Genomic DNA, 13,089 nt, shown 5'->3' on the forward strand with positions numbered 1-13,089 from the left:
TTACACAAATTTTGCTGTTTCCTTAATTACTTCATGGTTTTAATTTCAATATCCAATTATTTATTGTTAGCATGCAACTGAGTTTTGTATACTGACCTTGTATCTTACCTCACTAAACTAATTCTATTTTTTTTTTTAAATCTATTTAGGATTTTCATTACATTTGATGTCTTCTGCAGTTTCATTTCCTACAATAAATATGCTTCTTCTCTTTCTTGCCTCATTTCCAGGTAGGGTCTTAAGTATAGTGTTGACTAGAAATGGTGAGAGCAAGTATTTCTTTTGTTGTTGTTGTTTAGTCACTAAGTCTTGCCCGACTCTCTATGACCCCATGCACTGTAGCCTGCCAGGATCCTCTGTCCATGAGAATTTTCAGGCAAGAATACTGGAGTGGGTTGCCATTTCCTCCTCTAGGGGATCTTTCTGACGCAGGGATCAAAGCCATGTATCTTGCATTGCAGGCGAATTCTTTACCACTGAGCTACTGGGGAAGCCCAGAATTTCTTTGCCTTTCCCCAAATCTTAGATTTCCCAGGTAGCTCAGCTGGTAAAGAATTCACCTGCAATGCAGGAGACCCTGGTTTGATTCCTGGGTCAGGAAGATCCGCTGGACAAGGGATAGGCTACTCACTCCAGTATTCTTGGGCTTCCCTGGTGGCTCAGTTGGTAAAGAATCCACCTGCAATGTGGGAGACCTGGGTTCAATCCCTGGGTTGGGAAGATCTCCTGCAGAAGGGAAAGGCTACCCACTCCAGCATTCTGACCTGGAATACTTGATGTTTGGGCTTCCCAGGTGGCTCAGATGTAAAGAATCTGCCTGCAATGCAGGAGATCCGGCTTTGATCCCTGGGTCAGAAAGATCCCCTGGAGAAGGGAATGGCAATCCACTCCAGTATTCTTGCCTGGAGAATTCCATGCACAGACCATGGGGTCGCGAAGAGTCAGACATAACTGAGCGACTGAGCAAGCAAGCAAATCTTAGATGGAAAACAAACCATTGCGCATGATGCTAACTGCAGGTTTTTCATACTTTGTATTCTTAAGGAAGTTCCCTTCTAGTTCTAGCTTGCCCAGAGGTTTTGTCATGAATGGATGTTGAGTTTTAACATATACTTTACCTGCATCTACTAAGATGTATTTTTTTTTTCCTCTGTATTCTGTTAATTTGGTGAGTTAATTGAATCTTTAAATTCTAATTTTTTAATAAAAGCTTTAATTGTAAAATACACATAGAGTTTATCATCTTACACACACCTAAGTGTACAATTCAGTAGGTTAAGTATATTCATTGCTGTGTGGCCAATCTCTAGAACTTTCGTCATCTTGTAAAACAAACTTTCTACCCACTAAAAAACTCATTTCCTCCTCCCTCCATTAATTCACTTTTTATAAAAGTTTCAGTTTCTAATTAGAAATAAAAGGGCTTCCTGATAGCTCAGTTGATAAAGAATCTGCCTGCAATGCAAGAGACCCTGGTTTGACTCCTGGGTTGGGAAGATCCACTGGAGAAGGGATAGGCTACCCACTCCAATATTCTTGGCCTTTCCTTGTGGCTCAGCTGGCAAAGAATCAGCCTGCAATGGATTCAATTCTTGGGTTGGGAAGATATCCTGGAGAAAGGAAAGGCAGTATTCTGGCCTGGAGAATTCCATGGTCCAGTCCATGGGGTTGCAAGAGTCGGACACAACTTTCACTTTCACTACAGAAAGCTTTAAAAGCAATGTTCTAAAATCAGTTTGCTTGTAGTAAAAAAAAAAAAAAAAGCCTTTTAAATAGGTGCTTATTAGCTTGCAAATTTAGCTTTACAATTGTACACACACACAAAATTAGTGTCTTGGGAGAACAAATATACCTGATGACTTTCATCACTTCAAACTAGATAAAACTAGATTGTGTGAAAATCAACTTATTCTACTCAAACCATTTCTTTTTAAAGCATGTCAGTTAAATGTGATCATTGCCTGACCATAAACAAAAGTGAAAGTAGGGTTTTTCTCCTTTCCCCTTTGATTCCTCTACACTCTACTCCTGGCTGAAGCACCCACAGCCAACATGAAGAGCCAATTTTTCATAATTTAAAACAAACAAAAAGGAAACCTAACAAACTTGACTAAGTGTTTCTAACAAACATCAACTTGCCTTTTGACAAGTACTTAGTGTTACTATTTATTCTGCTGCTATTCTGAAATAGTTCAGCTTTGTTTATGGGGTTTTCATTTATTTTCTTAAAAAAACTAAACTCTCTAACACCTAACTTTAGCTCAGTGGAATCTATTCTTCCCAAATTGATATTAATAGTTTTTAAATAGAGTATATGGGAATCACATGTATAATACACCAGATGTGAACTGCCACATTTTCATCTAACCAAATATCCTAGGAATTTGAGACTATCTGTATGCTGGGGAAAAAACTTCTAAAAAACACAGAAATATACCGTATAATAGTTTTATTTTTCTCATTTTACTATTTTTACATTTTATGCACAAATATTTTTTATCTGAGTAAAAATAGAAAATAACTGTCTTATGTAAAATTACAAAAAAAATAAAAACCACAAAGAAATACATAATTGTTATTATGACAGTATAAGTGTCTTTATTTAAAGAGTAAAAATGTATGCAAAAATCCTCCTCCCTCTTACAAAAGATTGAGAATATTTTTTTCTGGCAGCAAGTGAAATATCACTGAAATATCAATATTTTTATACCCTCTAGATATGAAGACATTAAGTTAGTCACAGGTTATTTTGAAATTATGAAATTTAAAACATTTTTGTGCTATTTCAAAGATACATTAGTTCTTTTTAAAAGGCAGTAGCATAAAATGATGAACATGAAAAACAGCAGACCTCACCAAAAATATTTGGAGGCACAACCCTTTAAAGAAATATCATACTTGAATTTCACCATTTATCAGGGGCAAAAAAACAATCTTTCCTAATTAACTGACATGGACTGTCACAAAAATAAATGTGATGAGTCAATTCATGTATCAATCAACCACACAGCAATTTTGCCTGATCTGTTTGATCTTCTGATGCCAACACAATTTCCTAAACTTCAGGCTAGCAAGATGCGTGTGAAAATTGGCTCAATGAGAATCTCATGTGGAAAAAGTTTTAAAACAAAAATGAACGTTTCATTGTTTTTATACTTATATGGTATAGAAATGACCAATAATTTTATCTCTCCTCTGATATAAATTCTATGGAAAATTTATTCATAAAATCAGAGCAAAGAATGAATAGCATAAATTATATTTTCTTTCAAAATACAAGTTATCTTTCAATAAAAGAAAAGACTACTTGGCTTCTGATAACTGCAACCTCAATAAGCACAATGGACATAGTTTATAAGCTGAGACAAAGTAACGGAAGTTTCTTGAATCAACCGGGGAAATCGGTCTCACTGCTTATGGTGCATAAAGTGATGGAGAGAGGCAAAGAAGAGAAAAGAAACAGCATCAGATCGTGTTTGAGAACTAACTGTTCAAATGACAACAAGGAATAAAAGAAAAACTGCAAAAAGAAGAAAATGAATAGAATTTTTTTTAAGGTATCTGAGGAACACAGGGGAAAAATAAAAAAGAAATAATAGATTGATTTTTAGAGATGTAGAATTCCTTGCCTTAAAATACATACACATTTAGTTGAGATATATATAACGGAAATCTGTCATCTTGGCTAAAACATATTGTCTCCCTCAAAGTATGTTATGTCAAAGTCAATAATTTTAAGCTCTTGATAATATAACAGAAAAGCAGACTTTATCATTATTATTTTAAAACTGTAACCCACTTGTCAACTTCCCAGACCATAAGAGGATGGTGAAAAACCCTCAGCTACCCGTTATCTGAACTAGAACATCTCTGTATTATATTGCTATTCTACTCAGATATTCTTGCCATCACAGCATCCAAGCTGAACTAATAGTTTGTCAGTCTATTCTGTTTATAAAAAGGTAAAAATGGAAATTACAGATTTTATTCTACTGCTTGTTCTTAAAGGACTTCGACAGAATACAATAATATAAGTGAAGTGACATAACATGCTGTAGTCCCACAGTATAACACTTAATATTATGACCTGAAGCTATCAGAAAAGGAGGTCATACACACCTCCCCCTCCTCTCTCTTCCTAAGATCCCAGCCTCCTATGGTTCTTTCCAAACCACTATTCAGTACTGGGGGCAGCAACTGCCAATAATGCCTCCTTGCATTACTGTGGCCCTTTCCTCCTAGTTAGTTAAATGCACTAAGTGAGCTCTTATAAAGCTGCTTAGGGGATGGATTTAAAGGAAACGAGGGAGAAGGTACATAAAGTAATATTTGAGAATCAGTCTTCTGCTATAAGAGAATTAAAGTATCTCATATCATGATTTGTGCATAATACTTTAAAACAAACACAAAGAGGAAAAAAGTAAGGGAACCAAGCAAAGCAAGCAAGAAAAAAGACACTTCTAGCCATTTCTGTTCAGCGTTGGCTTGTAGCAGGTAAAGAGTTTCATGTGTGTAAGAATTATTTAATCTTTAAAGGATTTCTAAGCGAGTTTTGAAACATCACCTTTTGAATAGTATGTCTTCGTTTATATGTGTGTACATATGTGTGTGTGTGTCTAAGACGGCCAACTGGACATGTATACAGATATTTGTACACTCGCATATATAATATTCAAAGGAAAAAATTAAATAAATGGGAAATTTTAAGAGAAGACTGCCTGTATTGGAGGTCAAATTTTCCTTTTAGAACTACTTGCAAGTAATTCACTCATGTCTTGAAAGATCAAGTACTGCTGACTGATTTAAAGTCTTCATCAGAAACACAAGACTATGAAAGCTGTTTTGTATAATAAACCAGCACTATAGGATAATTAATTTTTTTAAAAAAGGAGCCATAAGAAACCAAACTAAACCAAAATTTTATTTCTGGTTGAGGTATACTTTTTCAGATTTTTAAATCTCTGACAAGAAAAACAGAGATCATCTGAGAATTTTTGTAATAGTTGGTTTATTAGGATTTAATGTCTCTCTTATAATAATTTAAATTCTTGGCCTGACAGTATGAATAATCTATACAGTAAATCCTTAAAATTGGCTTTTGAGTAAAGCCAGATTTAAACCTGGATCTCTTTCTTCAGCACTGCTCTTCTGCCAGTCTTTTTTCACTGTCTTTTGCTTGCAAATACATAAATTATTTTAATAACGTGATACTCTTAGTAATTTTATATTATAATTTTATTGGATATGACTACTTTAGCTCTGCTTGATTAGATGAAACAGGCATACATGCTCCAGCTGTGAAAAATTCCATTTTCTGGTTTTTATGTAAAGCAACATCTAAAGCAGCAGAGAGGGGAAAGTTATATTTTCAAAAATATTAATAGTTAAGCCAGACTGTTTCCTGGAGATACTTCATTTATTTTTTATCCTCAGGTGCTACTGGCTATTTTTGGTAGGGCTAGACATTAATACTGACCAGTTTAGCTTTTCTGACTGTTAACAAACTATCCCACAATGAACCAGCCTAAAGACATTGTGGTGATTGTTTAACATACACATATTCTAAAATATATGCTCAAAGTAAAAAGATCCAAATTCACAAGAGTATGAAATATTTATAAAAAAAATCATGCATCAGATTGTACAGTCTAGAAATAAAAGAAGATTCAAATTCAGTAATAAAGGGAAGAGCAAGACTTGCTCCAACATTTTAAGAAAGACCGTGGACTCCCGGAGGCCCTGGCTCAGTTATCCTTCTCTGCCTGCAGGGACGCAGCGGCCAGGGCCACTGCTGCGACTGGCTGGGTGATCCCATGCAGCTGCATCTTGGCAAGTTTCTTTTGTTCACACTCTGTGACCAAACGGTTCAACTCCGCTGCGCTGTACCCGATAAGAGTCTTCAAGTCACAGACAAACTTGTAGACAAATCTCTTGCCTTGAACTTTACAAATCATGTCCCCATCGTAATAATACCTTTAAAAACAGAAAACTGCATTACGACCATATAAAAATCTTTTAAAAATTTGGATTTCTTATAATACCTCACAGATTATTCCATAAACAGAAGCCTAGTATCATATCTATCACAATAGCAACAATGAGGTTATATAGAACTATTTAACGCTGTTATCCAAAGAAACTAAAATATTAACTAAAATTTCAATGCTAAGTACTCTAAAATTTTATGTACTAAATCTTCAAAACATATTCTCAAAAATCATGCTAAAACACTGAATTTAAAAATAAACATTATTAGCAAAACCAAAAAACCTTAGGAGCAGTAACAGAATCCAAGAACAAGGAGTCTGAATCAGAATGCCAAGATTCAAAACCTCACATCTTTCCTGTGACCACAGGAAAGGCACATTTGTTTGCTCTAAGCTTGTATTCCTCATTTATAAAATGAGATTTAAAAAACTATGGACCCCAATAGAATTATTGAAGGTTGAAAGGATTATCCCTGTAAAGTGCTTAGCACACAATGACTGGCACATATAGCCCACTATAAAATAGAAGCTATGGTAATAATTAAGAACCCATATGGTATGAATAAAAAATTTTAATATACATATTCTCTGGTTGTTGGAATGTCCATTTTTCTGTCTCGTACAAAATGCTTTACTACATATCTATGCCTTCATCTTTATCATTTTAATATATTAAAGGCTCTCCTTCCAGAGAAATTCTCCAAACCAATAGGGGAGACTCAAAACTGTAAGCAAAAGGGTTTTAAAAAAAAAAAAAAATAGAGAGGACCAGAAAAACAGAAAAGAGGACTTCATAAAGAAACAATGTTTCTAAAGCTACACAGGTACACTTGGGGAAATCACTTGAGAAGCCTTATGGATATAAAACAGAATTGGAATTATACTTACTTTGGAAAAGACTTTTTTACCCCTATGCACTACCTGGCGAGCCACAGTCCATGCGGTGACAGAGAGCCTGACACGACTGAGCAACTAACAGAAACACACATATGCACTGCCAATTCCAATTAACAGGAAAAAGGCAAGTCAAAACTTCTGGACTGGCAGACTTTGGAGACTTCATCTTAAAACTGCACTGCCCATTTGTGTGCATTTGCACTCATCTGATGAAGAGCTGTTACAAAACAACTACATGCAAAAGTGTGGGTGGTGTAAACTATCACGTTTAGTAGGACTTTATTATAAAAACAACAGTGTCACCAAAAATCCATTAACGAAAAAACTACATGCAGTAAATGGGTCATCTTTCCCTAATTACAGAACAGCTGAAGTATAATGGTTATGTCCACTTTCCCAGTAAGAGATGTAACCCATTGGGCATAGTCTTGTGTTTCTTGTCAACTACATTAAGACAGAATTATATCTCAGCCCACAAACTACCAACAGCTTGCCATCCAGTTAAAATACTGTAGGCATTTTGATTTAAGTGAACAGCTCAGTGACTTATCACAAAGTGAACATTCATTCACCTGTTAACCATGACTCAGGTCTGGACACAGAACACTGGATGCACCCCATAGCCCCTCTCCATCATCACCCCTCCCTTGCTCTAGAAGGTTACACAATCCTAGTTCATGATAATAATTTCATTGCTGCTTTTGTATTCCAAACATGTATCTGTAAGTGCTGTAATTTAGTTTTGCTGTTATTTGCATGCTCCTATATAAATTCAGTATACACTCTTTTGGGTCTGGATTGTCATCACCGAACATTATGTCTGACGTTCATCCACAGCAGTGCATTTTCAAGGACACACAGTACTGTACAGTGTATCACAGTTTACTTATTCACGCTACTGTTGGCAAGATATTTGGGTGGTTTCTGATTTTGTGCCTGCTTGCATGCTCAGTCACCTCAGTTGTGTCCGACTCTTGGCAACTCCATGGACTACAGCCCACCAGGTCACTCTATCCATGGGATTTCCCAGGCAAGAATGCTGGAGCAGGTTGCCATTTCCTACGAGGGGATTTTCCCACCCCAGGGATCACACCTGTGTCTCCTGCACTGCAGGCAGATTCTTTACCACTGAGCCACTGGGGAAGCCCCTTCTGATTTGGGGATGTTATAAACAAGGCTGCATAAGCATCCATATGAATATATATGTACATTTTTGTCTGGTAAATCCTCAGAAGATAAACTGCTAGGTTACTGGTCACAGTTTACACTCCTACCAAAAGTGTAGAAGCATTCCCACTGCTACCTATCCTCACCAACACTTGGTACACGCAATTATTTTCATTTTAGCCTCTCTCGGACACGTTGGTGTGCAGTTCCCAAGTTGTGTCCAACTCTTCGCAACTCCATGGACTGTAGCATGCCAGGCTTCCCTGTCCCTCACTATCCCCTGGAACTTGCTCAAACTCATGTCCATGGAGTCTGTGACGCCATCTAACTATCTCATCTTCGGTTGTCCCCTCCTCCTCCTACCCTCAGTCTTTCCCAGCATCAAGATCTTTCCCAATGAGTTGGCTCTTCGTATCAGGTGGCCAAAGTATTGGAGCTTCGGCATCAGTCCTTCCAATGAATATTTTTGGTTGATTTCCTTTAGGATTGACTGGTTTGATCTCCTTGCAGTCCAAGGGACTCTCAAGAGTCTTCTCCAACACTACAGTTCAAAAGCATCAATCCTTTGGCGCTCAGCCTTCTTTATGGTCCAATTCTCACATCCATACAAGACTATTGGAAAACCACAGCTTTGACTAGATGGACCTTTGCCAGCAAACTGATTGGCCATTTGGCTAATCTCTAAATTTTTCTTAATTTCCTATGGATCTGTAAGAGTTCTTTAATTATTCCAGGTAAGAGTCTTACATCAGATATATGTGGCTTGACTTTCACTCTCCTGATAGCTTCTAATGGCCAGAAGTTCTTAATTTAAATGCAGTCCAATTTATTGATCTTTTCCATTAGGTTAGTGCTTCTGGTTCTATTTAATGTCTTCTCATCTACTAAAGTCAAGAAGGCATTTCTAGATGCTTCCCTATTTTACTTTCACAAGTTAGAGCTACAAGTTACATAGAATTGACTTTCAGTATGCTATGAGGAAGGGGGTCAATATGGATAGTCAACTGTCCTAGCACTACTGACTGAAATGTAGGTCCCATCTCTACTGCCATCTTTAAATCAAATGTTCCTATATTTTTGTTCTATTCAGGTCACCAATTCTAATCTTGGGTCTTTGGCCTACCCTAAGCAAACAGCATACTGTCTTACTGTTACAGTGAGTCTCTATATCCTGTAGAGCAAGTCTGCCTACTCTGCTAATCTTCTTCAGGTGTCCTGATTCTGTGACACTTTATCAGTTCAGTTAAAGTCGCTCAGTCGCGTCAGACTCTGCGACCCCATGGACTGCAGCACACCAGGCCTCCCTGCCCTCGCCTCTTTACAGTCATATATAAATTCTATAATCAACTTGTCAAGTTCTATGAACACACTTATTCAGGCAGCTACTGCATTGTAACTTAGGCCAACTGTGGACAAGAGACATCTTAATTATTAATTCTAATAATATATCTGTAATTCTGAGGGGACTTGCGTGTACACAGTCACATCAACTGTCAAAAGTAACAGTTTTAATTCTGATTACACAGAAAGGATCTTTAGGCAGTTAGCAAACTGTTTGACAGTGAGTAATAAGTACACTGAAAATAAAGCATTTTAGTTACTTATATATGCTAAGGCAAACAAACTGTCATTGTGGAAAAGAAAAATTATCATGATAAACTAGGAAACAGTACTTGAATGCCACGATCCTGTAACAAGGAATACTGATTTAACCCATACTCCACATAATTATATAATTAGACTGGGATGAGGGGACAGAAAGGTTGCGTGTGTTAATGATGAGAGGTAAATCATATTCTGTGTGAAATTCACAAAACTGCTTTATCAAATTTACTCTTCCCAAAAAATAGACGTAATTCCTACATGTCCTACTTCTCAGATACTTAAGTGCACATACTGAATTTCCATCACTGTAGTAAGCATAAATTCTGACAGTAATTACATCAAAACTTTCATGTCATTTATGAGAAATTATGTATAATTATTCTATTTCAACTCAATTGATGAAAAAGTTTGAATATTCAGATTTAGGCTGACTGGGGGGAAGGAAAAACAGAGAGATGGGTTAACATTTTGCATCTAATTATAAAAATTGACAATATCTACATATTTACTAGCATTTATTGACACTCAATGCACCTACGCCAAATGACAGCATCTCTGTTAAAAAAAAAACCAGAAACCTCAAAGATTAAATATGCTGGTTTTAAACAGAGTGGTGTATGTTTCTAATCAGATAAAAACAAATAATCTAGAATCATCTTTTAAAAATTCTACATATCTCAAATTACTACTAAAAATCTTTTTAAGAAGTAATTTTTAACAAAAACGTGAACATTTTTAGTTTTATTTATATAAAGAAAACGTAAGTATTTTAACATCATTACATAACAATGTTTATACAAATAAGCCATTTTTTAGAAACTATTGATTGAAAGTTTTAAAATGCTTACCTTAATGCACGACTAAGTTTCTCATAGTTCATTGTAGGTTTGTTTTTACGTTGTCCCCATTTCTGTGCAACCAGTTCGGGCTGATTTAGCTTAAATTCTCCTTCATCACCAACCCAAGAAATGCAGTCTCGAGCATCCTTGTCAGTAAGAAGTTCTAGCAAAAACTGCCACAGTTGGATCTGGCCATTGTTTCCTAGAAATTGACAAGAATGACAAGCACTGACCACAATGTTATGGATTTTCAGAGGGCAAAAGACAACAAACAGGTCCTTTGGTTCATACGTCAGCCACACAAAAAACATAAACTTCTTTTTACAAATGCTAGCTAAGTATTTTCAGAGAAAAAGTCTAGGGGGTGGTCTTCAGATGGCGGAGGAATAGGACAGGGAGACCACTTTGACCCCCCAAAATTTACCGAAAGAACATTTGAATGCTGAGAAAATGCCACAAAACAACTTCTGAACGCTGGCAGAGGACATCAGGCACCCAGAAAGGCAGCCCATTGTCTTCGAAAGGAGGCAGGACAAAATATAAAAGATAAAAGAGAGACAAAAGAGTTAGGGATGAAGACCCATCCCAAGAAGGGAGTCTTAAAAGAGGAGAAGTTTCCAAACACCAGGAAACCCTCTCACCCGCAGGTCTGTGCGGAGTTTGGGAATCTCAGAGGGCGACATAACCGGGAGGAAAAATAAACAAATAAATAAAACCCACAGATTACGTGCCTAACGGCAATTCCCACTGGAAAAGTAGCCCAGACACTGGCATCTGCCACCAGCAAGCAGGGGCTGAACAGGGAGGCGTGGGCTGCACTGCTTAGGGTAAGGACTGGGTCTGAATGTCCTGAAGGCAATCTGAGGGAGCCAACGTGAGATAGCAACCCAGACTGTGGGACAGCCAGAGAGAGAGAGGAAAAAAAAAAAAACACACAGAGAGAGAACTTTCCCACAAAAAGCCCTAACTAAGCCCTAACTAAGGCACTGCCGGCCCGCTCACAGAACAAAGGACTGAGCGATACCAGAGGAGAGCTAGCCGGCAGTGGACCGGCCCATCCCCCGCTGGAGGCAGGGAGGCAGGCGGGCGGCAGCCAGAACCGGAATGGGGCAATCTCGGCCCCAGAGGCGGCATCCTCTACCAAACTGTGAGCAGGCTCCCAGGTGCTAACCAAGACTTCCTGGGATTCTGGCTGGTTGACATCTGCTGGGAGGGTCGCAGCCAGAGATCCGCTGCCCAGAGGAGACTCACGGCACACCTGAGACGGCGAAACCGAGCGGCTGGGACGGGGAGGTGAGAAGACGCAGCTCCCACCCGGGGAGAATGTGCTCGCCAAGTACCTGGCCACCTGAGCTGCTCGGACCTGGGAACCAACCGAGCCTGCGCCTTTGTGGAGTACTGAGACCCTGACCCTGAGCGGCTTAGACCTGGGAAGGGCCCTGCAACCCAGGGCCCGCCTCTGACAGTTCCCAGCAGAGCAGCCTGCAGCCTGAGCAGTGTAGACGGGGAAAGCACACACGCCGCGAGCGGGGGCAAACCCAGTGTAGCCGAGACACTGCGAGCACTGTCCACACAGGCCAGTGAGATTTCTTTGCAGGGTCCCTCCCTCCCCACAGCACCAAGGGAGCCTAAATAAGTGACCATCTCCGCCCCCTTGTGTCAGGGCGGAAATTAGACACTGAAGAGACCAACAGAAGAAGCTAAAATAAACAGAGGGAACCGCTTTGGAAGTGACAGGTGCAATAGATTAAAACCCTGTAGCGTCCGTGTTTAATGTTATCCTCTTGCTATGTATAAGTAAAGCAGACAATGTTTAGGCTAGGGACTCACTGAAGGGGAGCTGTCTTGTCATCATTTGTGGGGGTAAACTATTCTATGAACATGTGCAAATGGCCCTAAATAAATCTACACTCTAAAACTTTAAAAAATAAATAAATAAATAAAACCCTGTAGTTAGCACCGACTACAATGGAAGGGGCCTACAGACCTTGAGACTTATAAGCTGAAACAAGGAACTATCTGAAACTGAACTGACCCACACTGCCCGCAACAGCTCCAAAGAAATTCCTAGATATATTTTTACTATTATCATTTTTTAAATTAAATTAAAAAAAAAATTTTTAAGTTCTCTATTACTCCTTTAATTTTCATTTTTATAACCTACTATTACCTTGCAAAAAAAAAAGACCCCATTTTTAAAGCAAACTTCATATATGTTTTTTATAATTTTTGTGATCTCCCCTTTTGATTCCCCCTCTTCTCCTCCTGGTCACCTCTATCTCCCTCCTCCCTCTTCTCTTCTCCATGTAACTCTGAACCTCTCTGGATGTCCCTCACTGTGGAGAAACTTCTCATCATTAACCTAGATGTTTTATCATCAGTGCTGTATGGATGGAGAAGTCTTGAGGCTACTGTAAGAATAAGACTGAAAGCCAGAGGCAGGAGGCTTAAGTCCAAAACCTGAGAACACCAGAGAACTCCTGACTCCAGGGAACATTAATCAATAGGAGCTCATCCAAAAGCTTCCATATCTACACTGAAACCAAGCACCACCCAAGAGCCAACAAGCTCCAGAGAAGGACATACCACGCAGA

The 13,089-nt window shown here is 38.4% G+C and overlaps 1 protein-coding gene across 4 annotated transcripts in view; it reads right to left on the reverse strand.

Moving 5' to 3' along the window:
- Positions 1 to 2,434: 2,434 nt before the first annotated feature.
- Positions 2,435 to 13,089, reverse strand: part of GABPA (GA binding protein transcription factor subunit alpha) — a 37,796-nt gene continuing 27,141 nt past the window's right edge. For all 4 annotated transcript variants that reach the window (XM_061134391.1, XM_061134389.1, XM_061134392.1 and 1 more), the window contains 2 exons: positions 10,505 to 10,697; positions 2,435 to 5,973 (listed from right to left, as the gene is read on the reverse strand). In XM_061134391.1, coding sequence (XP_060990374.1) covers positions 5,745 to 5,973; positions 10,505 to 10,697 — 422 coding nt within the window. In that variant the 3' untranslated portion in view covers positions 2,435 to 5,744. The remainder of the gene's footprint in view (positions 5,974 to 10,504; positions 10,698 to 13,089) is intronic.

This window comes from Dama dama, chromosome 31 (assembly GCF_033118175.1).
Source record: "Dama dama isolate Ldn47 chromosome 31, ASM3311817v1, whole genome shotgun sequence".
NCBI lineage: Eukaryota > Metazoa > Chordata > Mammalia > Artiodactyla > Cervidae > Dama > Dama dama.